The following is a 19268-nucleotide window of genomic DNA, read 5'->3' on the forward strand; positions in this document are numbered from 1 at the left end:
TAACACAGCTATTAAACAGAACTGGCAACATAATTGTGTCTTGCAGCACACCAAAGTAGAAGGGCCAGGGGGCCAAGACACAACCCATCAATGCTCTTTTCTGGCCACGCTCTTCAGGTGGTGGGCAGACAGTTCTCTTTATGAGACTTTCTTCTCACACTGTAAAATGGATTTTTCTTACTGTTATAAATTTTTTTTGGTACAAGTTTAGTCTATACCTATTGAATGAAGTTTTTTGAGATTAACTCAGGGTAGTTTAATATACTATACCAAAATTTTACTTTTCATAGGTGTGGTGTGTCTACCCTAAATGAATAAAAAGTACCAGTAATCCTCATTGGTGATGTAATATACAGAAATAATTATTCTCAGTATGTGCCTCTCCTAGACCCAGAAGCCTATTATACCTTTAAAAAGTGTGATGGCAGCATCACCTTAACTTAAAGTGCTCTTCAAATCTATTGTAAACTGTTTGTAGCAGTTCTTGGTTACCTGCTTTGTAGCATTATCCAGCTCACAGTTACACATGGAAATGGAGCAGGATTTCAGTTCCTGGCCCTGTCTATACACCTTTCATGTAGTTTGGGTAACTGCTGTATGTGAACTCTGCATACATTTATGTCTGTAACTTGCACAAACTTACCTTACAGCAGCTCTCCACTGCCAAATATGATGAGATGGAAGGAGCAGAATCAGGAAGCACATCCCTGCTTTCTGCCCTTTTGGAATTGTAATCACATAAGACAGCTGAATAGGGCTTATGTAAACCCCTTTGACAGTAAGTTCCAGGCACCAGAAAGCCATGAATAATGCTTCTAGGCAAACAGCTTTCAATAACTTTCACATAAGCTCCCCTCAACCTAATATTTTTTACCCCTGGCTGAACTTCTAGAAACCCACATTCCAAAAAGAGACTGTCTGCTCACAGCTGATGTTTGCTAAAGCTAGTGCATTAGAATAACACTTGCACTAAAACACCTGAGAGCTATGCTTTTGCACAGTGTTTTAATCTGAATGATACATGACTTGGGATCTGAAGTTTAGAAGAGAGTCCCAGGTGGATCCTGCAAATTACAAGAAATAATTACAGGAATCCATATCGCTAAGAATAGGTGTCTGAAGCGGGGCTAAAACTGGGCAACCCATTCCCCAATTCTGATAAAGACCTAAATAATTGCAGTAACTCGTCTTAGATAAGAGGATGCACATTAGTGCTTTAGATCTGTATTCCAATATCAGAACAACACGTCTTCAGAGGCCAGTAATACTAAACTTTTCCTATACTTGCAAGCAAGAAAAAAATACATTAGAAAACACAGCCTCTTGACTCCACACACAGCAGCTCATTTGTTCCTAGCAATACCCCCTGAAATAAGAGCTGTATTTTACACTTTGGAGTAGGTTATGCTGATCCAGAAAGATGTGATTATGTATACATGTGTTTTATCGTGTGCTCTGTTGCCTTCCACTTGTACTCGGACCAAACACATTAGCCAAGTTGCTTGTTTTGAACTACTCCCTGAATTGGTATACCAAAACATTTCACATGAAAACAAAGGACGATAGCTGCAGTGTAAGAACCATGCCTTGTTAGTTTTGCCCCCACCTTAGCCCTAACAGTTCTAAATAATTTTTTGAAAGGGCTTTTTGTATCCCATCCACCAAAAAGTTAATTTTGCCATTTTAAGAAACAAAATCACGCACTGAATTTATTTACAAATTTCTAAACAAAAAGATAGGTAGAACCTTGGCACAATTGCTTAACTAAGGTACACTGTTTACATTAGAATGGGGGGGGGATTTATAAAGAACACCAGACTTCCATGACAGAATAACAAATACTTGGGTAAACAAGTTTTGAAGATTGTGAGATGTATTCCCTTAAATAATCATTGCCAAAAATAAAGATAGCCCACATCAGCTCCATTTCAAGGGCACAGGCAAGTCTCTAGTACGCAACAGCTCTGGTAAGCACCAAATTTTTATATCCACAAGTATCTTGAAAAGTAGTTTAGCAACAAATTCAACTATTTCTGCCTCTGCTGCTGGATCGTTTTCTACCTCGACTTCTCGACCGAGAGGAACTTCTGCTACGGCTACGGGTTGGGCTCCTATTGCGACTCCGGCCTCGCCTCTTCTTACTGCGTGACCGTCGCCTTCCACGACTTCGTGACCTCTCAGGAAATTGTCTTTTCTTACGTTTGTGATAACTCTTTTCCCTTTCAGAGTCTCCGTTTCTTTTGCTGTAAGCGTGATCTGGACTTTGACTACTTCTTCTTCTTGACCTGCTGTAATAGTTTTCATGGTATCCCGCTCTATTTCTCCTTTCTGAATATTTACTTGCCTCTTTGGTCCATTCCGAGGTATTGTAAATATCTCTGTTGGCCTCCCAGAACTCATTGTTTGGATTTCTGAACACATGAAGAAAGTTGCAATGCTTCCCTCTTGGACACTTTTGCCTTTCAAACAAACCTGAAAACCAATTTTGAAACTGATTATCAAAGTCTGAAGACAACCGTAATTATAACATTTGAAAGCTAAATAGACTCAGTGGACACTTCTATGTTTATTTTTATCTGCATGATATTTTTTATCACAGATGTATGGGTGAAAGGGGTGGATCATGTCTCGTTTTAATAGCTGTAGGAAATCAATGTTGCATTTGAAGACACAGTTGGATTCTGTCCCCGTTGCAGATTTTAAAGTGGTGCAGGAGAGGAAGTCTGTTGCCTAAGCTGGAAGTCACAGCTAGATATTGCCCCTTATCTTGATATCACATGGACAGAAAGGCAAGTTTGAATCAGAGTCATATATGATCTTGTTCACTTTTAGATGTATTCTAGCAACTGCGATATCTGCTTCTGTCTAACCACACGGCAGTCAAGCGGAAGGCCCATCAACTTGTATCAGACAGCTCAGTGTGGCCCAGGCATCCCTACCAGAGGTATCAGTGAACCATATTCAGGGCGTGGAAGCCAGCAGCTCTAGCAAATGCACTGACTCAGAAACAGCTGCTACTGCTGGGCCCTGGCATCATCTCTCATAGGTGCTATCTTGTGTCTTGTATAGTGTATATATATATATAGGTACAATCCCTGTTTCACAATTGTATTTTTGAATATAGGAAATGCTTGATCCTGTGATGCCAAGGTGTAGCATGGTGGGTTCGAATACACATGATATCTCCTGATGTACTCAAAGGTGTGGAAACTTATTTATTACTTAATGCAGAACGGGATCTTTCAAATAAGATACTATCCAATGTGTCGATAGGGCCAACACCCTATCAGTTGCATTCACTTTAAAATTATAATTTATGTATAATTCAATTACATGAAAGACATTTAGGCTGAAAGATATCAGCTGTTAGAGCAGGAGGTTTTCACTGACTTACCACAAATAGCTGTTTTCCACCTTGTTACTGGAGAAAATTCACATTGAAGCTGCCGACCTGCATACCATCGACCATTGAATAAAGCAAAAGCCTGCTGACATTCTTGTTCTCTTTAAAAATAAAAAAGTATTATTAGAACCTCATAAAATCAATACAATTCAATCAAGTGATATTGCATCAACATGGAGAATTAGCCATCTTTCCTGGGAAAGAGCTTTACCAATATACCCACCCATACCACATAAACCTTCCTTATGATTTCTCATTCAGTTTACCAACTACTAAATTTTAAATACTTACGTTTGGTACTGAACGTAAACATTTCCTCGAAGATGAGGTTCAAAGTTGCAGCTCACCTATATCAAAAGCAGGTTAAAACTTAAGGAAGCGCAGTTTCTTTGTATCCTTACACAGCTGCTTTAGTTGAGTGGTGTACAAGATACCTTATTTAATTATAGCACACAAAATGCACTTTCCTTCATGGTTTGGTAGCCGTTTTTCATGTCTTAATAACAATCACAGGACAGACAGATTATCACCCATGCTATGACAGATATGGCTATCCTAACTGATATATGAACATCAAATCGCATCATGGCAACAAGCTGATGATCTTTATCTCCATTGGAGTGGGTAAACAAAACACCTGAACTGCTTCCAATTATTCCAAGTTGCACAACAAAACAAAACTGATAAGCATAATAATTATTAATGGATTTGTAATCTAACTGTACCACTGAGGGCTAGGGAGGTGGGAGCGCAGAGAATATGACATGTTTTGTTGTTGTTGTTATGTCTTACTTGTTTTAGTTTCATTTTAAAAACCGCACACAAGTGCAATCTCTTATTGTACCCCAAGCTGAGCAAGCTGACGGGGTAACAAATGTAGGGGGGGCTATATTCAATTTGGAATGTATGTAATATTTTCAAGTTCTAGGTATGTCAAATTCAAAATCTTGTCTTGTCACTATCAAGAACTGATACCTAGCCCTTCTGTTTAACCAACGCACACTTCAGGATTCAGCTAGATTTTTGCAAAAATAACTGGCATTAGGCCCATCTTCCTGAAGAACAATGTGCTGTGTGAGTGGAATCCATGAACTACCATTGTGATTCGTCAACTGCACATTCCAAAACAGCTCTCACATAACGCAAAGTAAGAAGTGTTACTTTCCCCTTGATTTAATGGGTTATACAGTCATGGAAAAAAGAAAAGTACATCCTCTTTGAATTCTGTGGTTTTACATATGAGGATATAATAACAACCATCTGTTCCTTAGCAGGTCTTAAGATTTGGAAAATGCAACCTCAGATGAATAACAACACATGACATATTACACCATGTCATGATTTATTTAACAACAATGAAGCCAAAATGGAAACGCAATGTGTGAAAAACTAAGGAATTAAGAGGGACTTGTTCTGACTCCACCCCCACTGAACACACAGAGTGTTTCATGGTAGAGATCCTGGTCTAACTGCTTCCTCCCCAATTTTTTACTCTCCACATCTGCATACGAAGGGAAATTAGGAATGCCTAGGATGATCTCCAAATGTGACAGCCCATTCACACAACAGTCATTCCACTAGCATAAGCCTTGTTCTGGAGTAGCACAAGAATTACAGTGAGTGTCTTGTGCTTGCAAAAGCTGTTGTGAGACCCCAAGCACAACCACTATGATACTTGGTGATACCTCAAGCTTGTGGGCTACCAGTTGCCCAACATCAGCTCTCAAATTTCTTGCACTAACATTACATTGGATCTCAGCCCGCAATTACTTAAGGGAATAGCAAAACAGTATTTTGCGTTTTACCTTGAACTGAATAACCTTTCCCACATTCCTGAATTCAGGAAGTACATCTTCATAGAAATCTAGGAACTGTTGGTGCATTTCTTCCTCACTGTACTCCAGGCTTGCATCTGTGTCATAGTCATCTCTTTTACACTGCTCCATCCCAAAAGTGAAAAACATACCCCTAATAAGGAGTGTCTGACTAGAGGTTGGATGGTTATGCCTCCGCGAACATCTTAAAGAAAGAAGGAAAGAAAGCAAGCACTTATTCCAGCTGCTGAAGCTGCAACCATATATTATGCACTTTAGTATAAATACTTAGTCCCTCATATGCATAGGCAATCCGATAAAAAGTTCTCAAGGCACCTTATAAGGTTTGAATTCAAAAACTTAGGTTAGTATAGACTGAGCACGGGGAGCATTCAGCCCATGCCCGAATTAAGATCCGTTATGTACCGTACAAAAAGTTCTATAAAAGAAGTGCATAAAAATTGAAATAATGCATTGTATTCTTGCCCAATTCTATTTTATAATGTGCAACTTGTAGGCTCTTGACCCAAGCAATCTGTCTGAAAAGTTAGGGAAGCAAAGAATTCAGTACAAAGCTGGATACGTTGTACACAAATTCACTCAAGCTAGCTTGCAGTTTTCTGTTTTGATGTCTCAGCTGTGACTTGTGAAAGTAACATTCCCCCCAGGTCTAGTTAGCTAGCATGGGGACAAGCATTTGGGCTTTCTGGAGTCACCATTTCTGCCGGAGGCGTACTTTGGTGTGAATTACCTAGGTGGATAGATCTCCCTTTTGCCAAAAACTCTATTAATCTGCCCCTGAATGCAGTTTCTCAATTTCAGAATCTAGGTTGAATTTGAAGTGAAGCTAAAAACACAAGCACCAACAGAGATTTTAGTTCTCCCCAGCTATAATTTACTTCAGACTTTGAAGAGGTTCAATTCTGTCCCATCCATCATTTATTCCTTTAGCTATGCCAGTCCTTCTTTCCTAATTTGTATGGTCTTAATATGCAGTGGGGGGAAATTAAAAACTAGAACTTTAAGACAAGCAGCAGTAGCCGTTATTTAGATCTTTCATTTAAAATGGAACAGTTCAAGAAACAGCGACTTAGATCCTATATTTTCCCCTCCATGAATGGAAGGTGTTTCCATTCACAGGCTTTTGAACATGAAAAAACAGAAATCTCTTTCCTATCACAGTGTGAAAATGAGAGCTAAACTGAAGTATTGAAACAGTAATGCACCTGTAGATTCCCTGCCCCCAGCAAAATAAAATGCAAGCCATATTTTTAAAAGGTCCATATAGAATTGAATTACCTGTCTCCAAATTTGCAAGCTCCAGTTTTAATATAGAATGGGCAATTGGCACAATCTTTCTCACGTCCCATATTCTCTGGGGGCTCTGGATTATGCCAGGTGGTTCCATTTTCTACCTGGATTTTTTAAAAATAGAAAACAAGAACATTATGTATGTTAACAAACTGAATACTGGTCATGAATAAATTCAATTTATGAAAATAGGAGTGATTATAATTGCAAGATGGTGGGGAGAAACAATTCCGCCATTGAAACGGAACGTCACCAAACAGTTTAGGGAAATACTATAGTCTGCTTTAAATATTGAAATCTAGATCAAAGAAAAGACTGGAGAGGTTTAACCCTAAAAACATACACTTTGACTTACAAGTGTGAAACTTTGCATACTTCTACACTGAATATAAGGGACGCGGGTGGCGCTGTGGGTTAAAGCCTCAGCGCCTAGGGCTTGCCGATCGAAAGGTCGGCAGTTCGAATCCCCGCGGCGGGGTGCGCTCCCGCTGCTCAGTCCCAGCGCCTGCCAACCTAGCAGTTCGAAAGCACCCCCGGGTGCAAGTAGATAAATAGGTACCGCTCACCAGCGGGAAGGTAAACGGCGTTCCGTGTGCTGCGCTGGCTCGCCAGATGCAGCTTTGTCACGCTGGCCACGTGACCCGGAAGTGTCTCCGGACAGCGCTGGCCCCCGGCCTATAGATGTGAGATGGGCGCACAAACCCCAGAGTCTGTCAAGACTGGCCCGCTCGGGCAGGGGTACCTTTACCTTTACCTTTACACTGAATATACTGAACAATTTTTGTTAGGCATCCCAGTAAGCTTCAACAGGCCTTGTACATCCCACTAAATTCAACAGGACTTGCTCCCAGGAAAGCGAGCATGGAATTGTAGCCCAACTGCAAGTGCTGTTGAGTGTATGCAGAGTGCTAAAGTACTTCTGGGCACTGCACTTACGCACTGCAGAAGGCAACTCTCTTTCCAAAGAGAATAACACCTTTTCTATACCATTAGAACCTGTACAATCCCTCTCCTCTGACCTTCAGAGAGACTTTAAAGCACAGGAATCTAATTCAGTCACATCAACAAATTTATGAGCATCTTCATGGTCCATCAGCTCTTAAAAATTATATATCAGGAGTGCATTGAATTTCTGAATGACTGATACCGAACAGCTCCATGTTGATTTTGAGCACATATTCTTAAGAAAATAAAAAGCTTATTTTTGGACCAGGATGAGGTCCACACAGTCTAGTTCTTGGCAAAATTCATAGCAAGCTGCAGGGCAAGCCTGTGTCAGGAATTGTATAATCTGTTAAAGAGAGACGTATGGCGCGATACAAGCTAATCACATAACCCATATGAAAGAACAAGCTGCCATTGTTCTCCAGAAAGAAGAGCCGCTCAGTGATCCATTTTCAAAAGCTCTAAACATACCTGACTTTCAGCCTGGTCCAACATCTTCTGCACAGCTTCCTATAAATGGTGCAAACATAGGACTAGTGAAAACCCTGAATGGAGACATCATCTGGTTTCTTCAGTCAAGACCATAATATTCAGGTTTTATATCATGTTCTGTTAGTTTTGTCAAATAAAACTGGAAAAAGCTTCCATGTTACTAAGAATGCCCAAAGAAAAATGTAGAAAACATTCTAGTTACATTTAAATAATTCCCCCCATTATTTGACACAATTCCAAAATTTTGACACAAAGAGCTTAAAGAGCAAACAAAACTGAAGGTTAAAATTTATTACCATATTCTTTCAATTTCCAAGTATCTGCAAGTCAAATAAAGACAGCAGCCCAGTCCTGCAAGTGATTTAGCATAGGCATACATCTTTTGAAGACCTTTCTCAACTTCTATTTGAGTTGAGTGGCCCAGATTCACCATCCAGTTTCTTATCACATGGAATTTTCTCCTGAAGGATTTGATGCCAAAGACTCTGCTGTGAAGATTGTGCCTAGAACCTGGTTTTGAAACAGTTTACTCAGTGATGTCCAGAAGGTCAAACATTCCCAGGCCCACCAGCTGCCACCAATGCAGTGGTGTCTGAGAGGGACAGAGTCTGTGTAACTAGAGTTCAGTTCCCCAGTATGTATTCAAGCTGGGTACCAGCGTACTGAAAGTCCAGCCTGCAAAAAGGAAGCTTCCAATAGAGTAAGGAGAATTAATAACCAGCTTTGCGGTTTCTATCGGACTACCAGAAAGGAGTGCCTTAGGAACCCAGTCACCCAAGTTTAGCAATAATATATTTCCCCTGACATACACACACTTGTTTTGGCTTAATTGTCAGCTTGCACTGATTTCCATTGTACATCTTCCCCCTTCATTTCTCAATGTCTAGATGCTGTAATGGGCTGGATAACTGCCAATGAACTGAAGCTGAATTCTGAGCACTGGCGGAGGAAGAGGAGTGCGGGGGGGGGAGTGCACTGCCCCCGGCAGCACGATCTTGGCAGGGTGCCATCGCGGTTGCCCCCCCCGCCCCCACAGGCAACACGTCCTGCCCCCACGACACACGCCTGCCCCACCCCCACCTGCTCTCTGCCCCCCAGTTCCGTAGCATGAAGCTCCGCCACCGTTTCTGAGTTCACAGATTTGGTAGGTGGCCTGTTCTGGATGGAGTTGCATTCCCTCTGAAAGATCAGGATCAGTGACAGGGTGTACTCCTGGATTCTACCTTGTCTGAAAGCGAAGGTGGTTTCAGTGGCACAGAGTGCCTATATTCCTCAACAGGGGTAGTCTTGTGGCTGTGATTCAAACTGCAGTGGCCTCCCATTTAAACTACTGAAACACATTCAACTTGGTGCAGCCCTGAAAGGTGGTTCAGAAGATATAGCTAGTGCAAAATGAGGCCACCAGAGACTTGTTGGGTATGCTGCCTAGGGACCATATAATATCAATTGAAGATCTGCATTGCCTGCCAATTAACTGCCAAACCCAATTCAAGGTTCCAGTCTTGCTGCAGAAAGCCCTAAACAGCTGGGGACCCGGTTATCTAAGGCAGCACCTTTCCCCATATCAAAGAAAGTTTGGGGGCTGATGAATCAGTAAATGAACATCTTTAGAAATAGCATCCCAGCTACAGAACATGCTCCTAGAAATCTGGCTGGTGGCAACATTGTTTCGCTACAGGCACCAGCTGAAGACATGTCCTTTTTGTCAGGTTTTTCAATGTAGAGGAACACCTAGATTTTAAAGGAACTGGTGGATGGTTTCTAGTTCATGGTAATTTTGTCATTTATGTAGTGACATAAATGACAGGGGTCTTAGGACAAAGAGTGGGATATATAAGTTTTGAAAATCAAATAAAATTATTACAGTGGTGCCTCGCAAGACGAAATTAATTCGTTCTGCAAGTCTCTTCATCTTGCGAGTTTTTCGTCTTGCGATGCACGGTTTCCCATAGGAATGCATTGAAAATCAATTAATGCGTTCCTATGGAAACCGCCTTCAGACCAGGTCCGGGGACAGTCTGTCCCCGACCTCTTCTGAAGGCGGGTGGGGGGTGGGACAAGGGCTTTTCTTCCCACCCCCAGCATTTTAAAAAACCCCGGGACAGCGGAGGACTTCTCCGCTGTCCGGGGCGATCTTAAAATGCTGGCGGGCGGCATTTTAAAATCGACTTCTCCGCTGTCCGGGGCGATTTAAAAGCCCCTGGGAAGGCAGGCAGAGGTCCAGGACCTCTTCTGAAGGCGGGGGGGCGAAAGTCTTTGCTCCCCCCCTGCCTTCAAAAGCTGTCCTGGACAGGCTTCGCGGACCTCTCCCGCTGCTTGCGGAGAGTTGCCAGCATGCCGATGCCTGCGCGCGCTGAGATCAGCGCGCGCAGGCTTTGCGGCCCCGCCGCCCGGCTTCGGAAGGAGGTGTTCCCTCCCCGCCGCCCGGCTTCGGAGCATCGTTCCGAAGCCGGGCGGCGGCGGGAGGTGTTCCCGCCCCACCGCCCGGCTTCGGAGGAGCCTTCCGAAGCCCGGCGGCGGCGGGAGGTGTCCCCGCCCTGCCGCCAGGCTTCGGAGGAGGTCCGAGGACAGTGGGGAAGACGCACTGCGCTTCCCCGCTGTCCCAGAGATTTCCCTATGGGCTGTCGTCTGGCGAAGCAAGCCCATAGGGAAATTCGTTTTGCGAAGCGCCTCCAAAACGGAAAACCCTTTCGTCTAGCGGGTTTTCCGTCTTGCGAGGCGTTCGTCTTGCGGGGTACCACTGTACTTCCATCAAAGCTAAAAGTGGCAATTTCTCTCAACATCATACTTTTGCTGAAGTAGTAAGGAATGGACCGTTTCCAACAATTTCATCTACTTTCAAAAGATACTAGGAGTAGTACTCAGTCAAGATTGCTATCTATACCTTACACAAACTGCTGGTCAACTAAAACAGTTTCATAATCTCATTTGATTATTGTTCTGGACCAGTTAAATCCCAACATAATAAGAAGCAAATCATGGGCCTGGATAGCTCCGTTGGTTAGAGCAAGGTACTGATAATGCCAAAGTTGCAGGTTGGATCCCTACGTGGGGCAGCTGTATATTTTTGCATTGCAGGGGGTTGGACTAGATGATCCTCAGGGTGCCTTCGAACTCTACAATTCCATGATTAAGATCACCATTTGCTCTCTATACGCTGAGCAAGGCATTCAACAAATTAACCTACAAGAAGCCGAAAGCATTATATTATGTTCCTTCCCACACCCAGCAAGCTATAGAAAAAGATACATCTTGATGAATGAGTCAGGTAAAGATGAGCTGTAACATCTTTGAGTGGAAAAAATGGTTAAGGAATTGCAGCAGTAAAATTACTTGTGAAGTTAAGTTCTAAAAAGAAGTTAGTATACGTATTCTTGCTATAGTTTCTTAGAGAGATTACACTACTGTTAAACATAAGAATTCATAGCTTGTGCCCAGAACCTCCCAACAATAATTCTGTGTGTGAGGACTGGCCCAATAGTCACAAGAAACCCTGCCCTCTGCCAGTTGCAGAACTGTAGGGAAGGCTAGCTTGGCGGCAGCTACCAGCAAATGTATGAATAGCTGCTGAGAGTTTGTGTCCCTTCTCCCTCATGAAGTGTAATCACAATTGCCAGCTGCAGTGAAGAAGGCTGCCAAAGGGCACAAAATATTTGGGAGCATTCATGGAACATTTCAAGGGAGATTCTATTTTGTCATTCTGTTTCCTGTGCCTTTTAAAAACAATGAAAAATAACAAGCATTTGCCCGGAGCCTTAGGAATAAGGCAAGATACTGCAGCAATAATATTAGCAACTTATATGCTGCCCTGAATAACGAAGGGTGCATCTACATTTACAGTGCTTTCTTATACATGTCTACTTGGAAGTAAATCCTTTTGAATTCAATGGGGTTTACTCCCAGTAAGCAGGTATAGCATTGCAGCCTCACTTATTCATAGCATGTTCCATTTACAACGTTATGCAGAAGCACAGAAAGAAAAACTTTTCAACCCTCGTGTTCCAACACTATGTCATTTTGTACTTTTTTTTTAGTCCTATTATTACTGTAAGAGGATATGCACTGTGTTTTATCCTCCTAGAGCAGGAATCACCTCTCTCTCTCTCTTCACTTGTTTTTTCCGGTCCTCCTCCTCTTGTTCTTTCCTTTGCTGTTCCTCCCATTCTTCTTTTATTCTTTGCTTTAAAAAAACAAACAGACTGGCATTATGCTAAATATCTCCATGAAGGCTGAACAAATAAAATAATTTTAGTTGCTACTTGCTTTAACCAATAAGTGATAAATGTAAACTACCGTATTTTTCGCTCTATAACACGCAGATTTTTTCTCCTAAAAAGGAAGGGGAAATGTCTGTGCGTGTTATGGAGCGAATGTGTGGTCCCTGGAGCCAAAAAATCGGGCAAAAATCAAACCGTGCTTCACGGAGAAGGGAAGCCTTGAAAAGAGGAAGCGGGTGCTTTCCTGCATTCTGCCTCCGGGTCTTACTGCCCACCCCCTTCTGTTTCGTTGCTGTGTTTGCTGAAACGGAACAAAGAGCAGGGAAAGCCCCTCCCCTCCAGGCAAGAAGAGGGGAAAAGCAAACTGTCGCTCCTTCCTCTCTGTGCTCCGCTCCTTCCTCTCTGTGCTCCGGTGCTGCTGAAAACATGCAGGTGGGAGAGAGAGAGAGAGAGAGAGAGAGAGAGAGAGAGCGCGAGCTGGCTGGCTTGGGTGGGTGCGTGGGGGAAACTTTTGCCTTCCTTTCCTCCCTCCCGTTATACCCCACTCCTGCATTCTTAGCCCTTCTGTGTTTTTCCTTCCCTCCCCACTTAAAATGTGGTTAAAAAGCATGGATCCACATGGATCCTCAGGATTTTTGCACTGGGTCACCCCAAATTCACCATCAGAGCACATAGCATGTCCATGGCTACAGCCTGCCCCCCAAAAATCATGCACCCACTGTTGCCTGGGGCTGCAATGGTGCAAAAATGTGGTTAAAAAGCATGGATCCACATGGATCTTTGCATTGGGTCACCCCCAAATTCACCATCAGAGAACATAGCATGTCCATGGCTACAGCCTGCCCCCCCAAATCACGCACCCACTGTTGTCTGGGGCTGCAATGGTGCAAAAACGTGGTTACAAAGCATGGATCCACATGGATCCTCAGGATCTTTGCATTGCGTCAGCCCAAATTCACCATCAGATCACATGTCTGTGGCCACAGCATGAAGCACAAAAATGATACATCCAATGTTTCATTCAGAATGTTTTTTCCCTTGTTTTCCTCCTCTAAAAACAATGTGCGTGTTATGGTCAGGTGCGTGTTATAGAGCGAAAAATACGGTAATTTGCCACTTACTTTTTTTGAGATACTGAAGAAAGCAACATAGGTCATTTGGTGTGTGTAAACTTCTTCCCGCCCCCCTTCATTGCAGATTACAGTTAACACAGAACTGAACGGGCCTTAAAAGTCCAACTTTGCCCTCACCATTTAAAATCAGCCTCCCAACAATCAATGAAAACTTTCCCAGAAATAAGCCAGCCTTAAGCACTATACTTTAGTGCTGTGTTTTCCAAAATTAGTCAAAGGTAAAATGAAGGTGTGAAATCTAACACTGTCCATCTGCCAGTGGAAAAGTCACCTCTGACAGAATTGGTTCTCATTTCCCCCCTGCAGTTCCTCCAGCAAGCCTGCTCCAGCAGGTTCCAGGGTTTTCCAGCAGAGACAGATGGAGGTGATGGGTGGCTGGAGAGAGAAGTCCTCTCACACAACCATTGCTTTTTGGTGGTGTTGTTTTTTTAATAAAGACCTCAGTAATTATTTTTACGTTTAGAATGTCTGCTCCAAAAAGGTAGTCAAAGCATATACTGCACCTCTTCCTCCTCTTGACGTTTTCTTGCTGCCTCTTCTTTTGCTTTCCTGATCTTAAAAGCTTCTTGTGCCCTTTCTTCTCGCAGCAACCACTCCTCATGAAGCCTCTGCCTGCAAATAGAATCCGACGAATGCTGGGTTATCACTGAATATCATCAAACTTACTATGTTTTTATTTCTTAAAAAAATAATAATTCTGCCTTTCTATTTAAAATAGTAATATTCAAATTAAGTACTGTTTAAAATAGCAAAAGCACAGCAGTAAAGTAGCAGCCATATGGCTAAACCATATAAGCTAATTACTAATAAGAGTGGGCACCCAGGGGGAAACATGGCCTGGTGTCTAAAAGGTAATAATGATGGTGTCAGACTAAGCAACCTGGGGATAGAATTCCAGGGATCTCTCTTGTGTAGTTGCTCACCTAATCTTCAAAGGCGGACCTCTAAAGAAAGGCCTCAGAAGAGCTAGGGGGCACAGGCTCCAATTCATACAGTGCTAACTTATACATGTTTACTTGGCATTTAAAGCACTATGTTCAATGGAGAGTATTCCTAGATAAGTATGAATAAGGTTGCAGCCTCAAGACTATTTAGCAGAGTAATTCCTCAAAGTTTTGGACTATGGCCTAAAGCAGGCAATTAAACACTGCAACTTTACACTTCACTTGCACAACAGCAGTGGGCTGGAAGGGGAGAACGGAATTGGCCAAAGTCACCCTACCTCTGCCAACAAGAAGGTGGAAGTAAAGTCTGGATCCAACCCACCACCTTTGCATTTGGTCTATTGAGCTAGCTAAGCAATGTTAATATATCATAGGGGCATCCTCTTGTTCCATCACATTTCATTGAATATCAGCCACTGGAACTTTATTCTAAGTAAATATGCATAGAGTGGAGCTGCCAATTAAATATAATTTTAATTTACCTTTCCTCTTCGAGTTGTTTTTCTTCATCATCTAGGTCGTCATCTTCTAGCTTTTCAGAAACCTGTTCATCTTTCTCTCCTTTTTCTGAAGAGAAAAAAGTGTACCTCTTTTTAAATATATAACATAGATAGCTTACCCTTGCCATGAGGCAAACCACTGCATTCTACACAATCTAAGGTCCAAGACAGTCTTCAGTGCATGCATAGAGCCTATGTTCTCAAGATTGCCACAGTCATGAATTACACTTCCCAACCTATGATCAGATGAAGAGGCTGCAGCCTTGTTGGCAAGTAATGAAAAACAATTACCTATTCTTTTCAATCTAAAGCAACATTTTTAAACACTTCTGAATACCAATAACAACCATCTTCTGAGAGCTGAAATTTAGCTCATATTTCACAAGTAATCTGTGCCATTCATCAACTTAGCATTTACCTGAATCTCTCAATCTTGCTAGTGCTTGTCTCTTTTTCTTCCGTTTCTCTTTCTTCAAAAGTGCTCTGTACTTTTTGTGGCTGAAAATGGAAAAGAGATTCTTCTTTGTTTCTGTAGTAGTTGGCCAGCTAACAGTCAACTAGGATTTCTCAAGTGTTGAACATACAAACATTTAGAACAATGTTTTCTTATTGGATTAAAACAAACAAATGTCATTTTTTCTGATAGTATTGTCATAGAATTCTACTCAATATGATCCAGAGCAGAACTCCGATGTATAGCTAGCCAAGTAAAAACTTAAACATGTTGCAGAATTCCTCAAAAATAGACCAGAGACAATTATTTCATCTAGCAGAGCTTTACTGCTACTGAAGGCAAATGAGCATAATGGTCACAAATCCAATACATCCAGGATTGGATGTAGTCCATAAGAAATCCAGTTGCAGCAGACTTAACTTAAACTTACAATAACTTATAAGTCTAAAACCTTAACACCAAGCATACTATGTACAGAACACCACACCAGAAGGAAAATAGATAGAAAGAGAAAGTGAAACCCAGGCTCCTCCTGGCCTATTTTTGTAGTCAGCATGACCTTGACAGAAGAGATAAGAATTTAAGCCAGGTGTACTCAGTTTCTCTGAAGGAATAACCCAAACATCACGAACCACCTGCTTTTTTCTTTCACACACAGAAGCCCCCAGAACCCTTTTGAATTAATTAGAATAGGAAAGATCACACATGAGATCAATACTTTCTGCACTAAGAAATGCAAACTGGTAAGTATATCACAACAAACCCAGTGGGACTTCGGTGAAGACATGGGTGAGATTGCCCTGTAAACTGATTCTTTTATGTCAAAATCCTATTCATATTTATTCAAAGTTCAAAGGCTGCTGGGATTGCAGCTATTAATATTAAAGTTGAATTGCAACCACTTAAATTTACTTGTTTTAATATTTTGCCACAAAACATTTTTTGGAAAAAAGAAAGAATGCAAGCTTATTATTCCAACCAAGAAATGGAGGAAAATACTAAATGAATAATAAACAAAAGAAAGAAAAACTGGGCACAGATTGTCAGTTCTATACAATTTCTAGTTCAAAATGTATACATATTATGAAGTCTAAGAAATGTTTCAACAGCAGTTCCCCAACCAACTACAGTGGTACCTCGGGTTAAGTACTTAATTCATTCCGGAGGTCCGTTCTTAACCTGAAACTGTTCTTAACCTGAAGCACCACTTTAGCTAATGGGGCCTCCTGCTGCTGCCGCGCCACCAGAACACGATTTCTGTTCTCAGCCTGATGCAAAGTTCTTAACCCGAGGTACTGTTTCTGGGTTAGTGGCGTATGTAACCTGAAGCGTATGTAACCCAAGGTACCACTGTATAGAAGTACAATGTCTTTGTTTTAACATGAACTAAACTTCCCAGTGCCAATCCTTAAGAAGACATTACTGTATTGTACTCCTTTAACACTTTTTTACTGCTGAGTTTGCAACAGTTGGCATAGTCTCAGGTGTCTTTTTAATTGCATACCAAAGATCTAACGGCATCCACATAAAAGGGACAATTATTTTTCTCACTTTCTTGTATCGGATCGGTGACCCATTCTCTATAAAGGCTTAACGATTTTGCAATTTCACTAAGCATTAAGGGTTTTGGATTCGCTTCAAGCCACAGCGATGCTTCAAAAGTCACCACCTACCTATACGTTCCCCGCGGCGCCCCCCCCCTTCCTTCACATCACAACAAATGACATCTGCCTGCCTCATGGTTTCCCCCCAGGTACACTTTAATCCCACCCATTCGGAGCTAAGCAGCACCCGAGGCACGCGCAACCTGTCAGGCTTCCCAGCGGCCTCTGCAGAAAGCCTCCCGCCCTTATGAAGCCCAGCTCAACCTTCCACTACCAGAAGCAGGAGCAGCCCAGCTTACGCTTGGGTCGGGGGGGGGGAGGAGTTGTGTGGCGCTTCCTCATCCCCGAAAGCGCCACGTGTGGGAACCGGGAGCTGAGACGAGCGGATGAGCGAGCGAGCGAGCGCCACCTCCGGTTCCACCTCCGTGCGGGAAGCTCCCCATAAGGGGGACCAGACCCTTCCGCAGAGCCCTCCTTACCTCACTTTCGCCGGCCCTTCTTCCGCCACCAACGGCGGAGACACGGGCGCCGCCATATTCCAGAGTTTCTAAGGCAGTCACGTGACGGGGAACCGCCGGACGTGACGCCCGCTCACTTCCGGGTTTGCTGCCGGAGCTGAATGGTCTGAAGCTAAGAAACGTAGGATGCGTCGGATTCTACAGCGCCTCCTTTCCTGCTGCTCTGGGGTTGGAACGGGCTTCCTGTACTCACTTCCAGTGCACAGTGCAAAAGCGGGGTTTGAATTAAGAGAGAGGCAAGGCATAGGGAGCTTTGTTTCCACCACACAGAAGGCCTTTCTGCACGTTCTCACCATGAATCCTGGCAGGGATCAGAAGCAGAGTCCTCTGGCTCTCTCATCACCCCCAACTTTAAGGAGGAGGCAATCCTGCAGATATTTGGAACTTGAGTCTTTTACGGCTCTACAAACAGTTGCCAACACCTTGAAACCCAGTAGTACAGGGGCAGCCAATGCAGAACTTTTAGGGTCAGAGATACCAGGTCATATATCACTGCCCTACTTAATAACTTGGCAGACACATACTGCACTAGTTGTAGTTTCCAGTTTGTTTTTGAGTGCAGCCCCACATAGGCAAACTGCAATAATCTGAATGAAATCATCAGAACCCAGGTAACTGATAGCAGGTTGTCTTGTTCTTTGAAGGGCCATAGCTGGGAAGAGATGCTCTTTGCTACCACAATCATCTGGACCTCCAACAAAAGTGAACCAAGGAGAAACCCTACGCTATGTAGCTGCTCCTTCAGCAGGGGTGCTACACAGTCCAAATCTGGCTGTCTTTCCGTTTCCTGGACATGAGAAGTATGTGTCCCTAGTACCTTCAGCTTATCAGGGTTCCATCATAGTTTATTGGCCCTTGTTCAGTCTGTCACTGCCCACAGTACATCTACTGCCTCTCCTGATTCAGATGGCAAGAAAACTGGCAGTGCTTCCCTTCATAACCCTGCATGTCTGCGCCTAGCAGTTTCAAAGCATGGGAGACAAGATAGAATCACTATTAAGGATCATATATCTCTTTTCACATTTAAAATTGGCTGCAACTGTCTTGTCTTTTCAGTTTACTAGGAAGGGTCAAGCAATTACCAGACAAGTCTTCCAAAATCTTCCAGGACAGTAATATATTTACATAGTTGGCCAAGGGAAGTTAATTTTTAGTGCAAAACAGTAGTGATTAACTCCCCCAGAATTTGACACAGTTGGAGGTCTGTGCATAGCTATTAATTAACTTTTGTGAATGTCTAGTAAAATTTTGACTGTCCTGGGCATTTAAAGGGAACTAGAGAAAGAAGAGTTTTTGCCACATTGTCCTTATTTCTCCTTTTTGGTCCCTTAGAGCTAAACAAAGATGAAGAGAATAAAGAGGCATGAGGTCATTTAAAGAGAAAAAACTAACCAACTTGGCATAAGCCAGCAAGGGAGAACTTGTGCCCCCCCCCAAATGTTGCTGGCTTCTAGCATCTCCAACCATTGCTCATGCTCACTGGGACTGATGGGGACTGAAGTGTGACAATATTTGGCAGACCACAGGTTCCCCATCTCTGGAATAAATGGTGCAGCTGCTGTTTCGGCTCAGTTTGGGTGTTCCAGCAGCAGAACCGGATTGACTCCTGCTGGTGTGCCTGAATTGTCCTGGCCTTCTTGCTGTCTTCCCCCCTCACCATCCCAGTATATGTCAGAGATGCTTCTGCCAGGAGGTTGGGTCTGTGGCCCCTCAGATTTGCACAAAACCAGAAAAGTGCACTATTAGTTTGCTTGTGTAGGTTTCTGGTTTTGTGTGCATCTGAGGTATCAATGGGGGGGGAATGCTTCGTTTGGGGGTGCTAAGAATAGTTAGCAGCACAGCTGGAGATGAAAGCAATTGTATTTTCTCAGTGCACACTTTTCAGATTAACTTGCTGTGCTGTGCAGTATAATGCAGTATCTGATGTCGGAAT

The 19268-nt window shown here is 42.9% G+C and overlaps 1 protein-coding gene and 1 long non-coding RNA gene across 2 annotated transcripts; one reads left to right on the forward strand and one right to left on the reverse strand.

Annotated features, from left to right (window-relative positions):
- Nucleotides 1–1902: 1902 nt before the first annotated feature.
- On the reverse strand, nt 1903–17427 carry ZRSR2 (zinc finger CCCH-type, RNA binding motif and serine/arginine rich 2). The gene is made up of 11 exons (XM_082221514.1): nt 17297–17427; nt 15178–15257; nt 14742–14826; nt 13819–13927; nt 12059–12145; nt 7945–7983; nt 6517–6632; nt 5209–5422; nt 3695–3750; nt 3395–3504; nt 1903–2472 (listed from the first exon to the last, which is right to left on the reverse strand). The coding sequence occupies exons 1-11, from the start codon at nt 17350–17352 to the stop codon at nt 2024–2026; spliced, it is 1401 nt and encodes a 466-aa protein (XP_082077640.1). The 5' UTR covers nt 17353–17427; the 3' UTR covers nt 1903–2023.
- Nucleotides 17428–17472: 45 nt separating this feature from the next.
- On the forward strand, nt 17473–18712 carry LOC309531805. Its single transcript, XR_014219462.1, has 3 exons — nt 17473–17571; nt 17980–18135; nt 18670–18712. It is a non-coding gene; the product is annotated as an uncharacterized lncRNA (long non-coding RNA).
- Nucleotides 18713–19268: the final 556 nt, after the last annotated feature.

Source organism: Podarcis vaucheri (genome assembly GCF_965113315.1).
Source record: "Podarcis vaucheri genome assembly, chromosome: 4".
NCBI lineage: Eukaryota > Metazoa > Chordata > Lepidosauria > Squamata > Lacertidae > Podarcis > Podarcis vaucheri.

What these genes read in the sequence shown, in the direction of transcription:
- ZRSR2 (XM_082221514.1), bottom strand. Translation starts at nt 17,352, where the DNA reads ATGGCGGCGCCCGTGTCTCCGCCGTTGGTGGCGGAAGAAGGGCCGGCG. An exon ending in AGCAAGATTGAGAGATTCAG is followed by an intron (nt 14,827 to 15,177) that starts GTAAATGCTAAG and finishes TTTTCTCTTCAG; the next exon opens with AAAAAGGAGAGAAAGATGAA. An exon ending in AACGTCAAGAGGAGGAAGAG is followed by an intron (nt 12,146 to 13,818) that starts GTGCAGTATATG and finishes GTTTTTTTAAAG; the next exon opens with CAAAGAATAAAAGAAGAATG.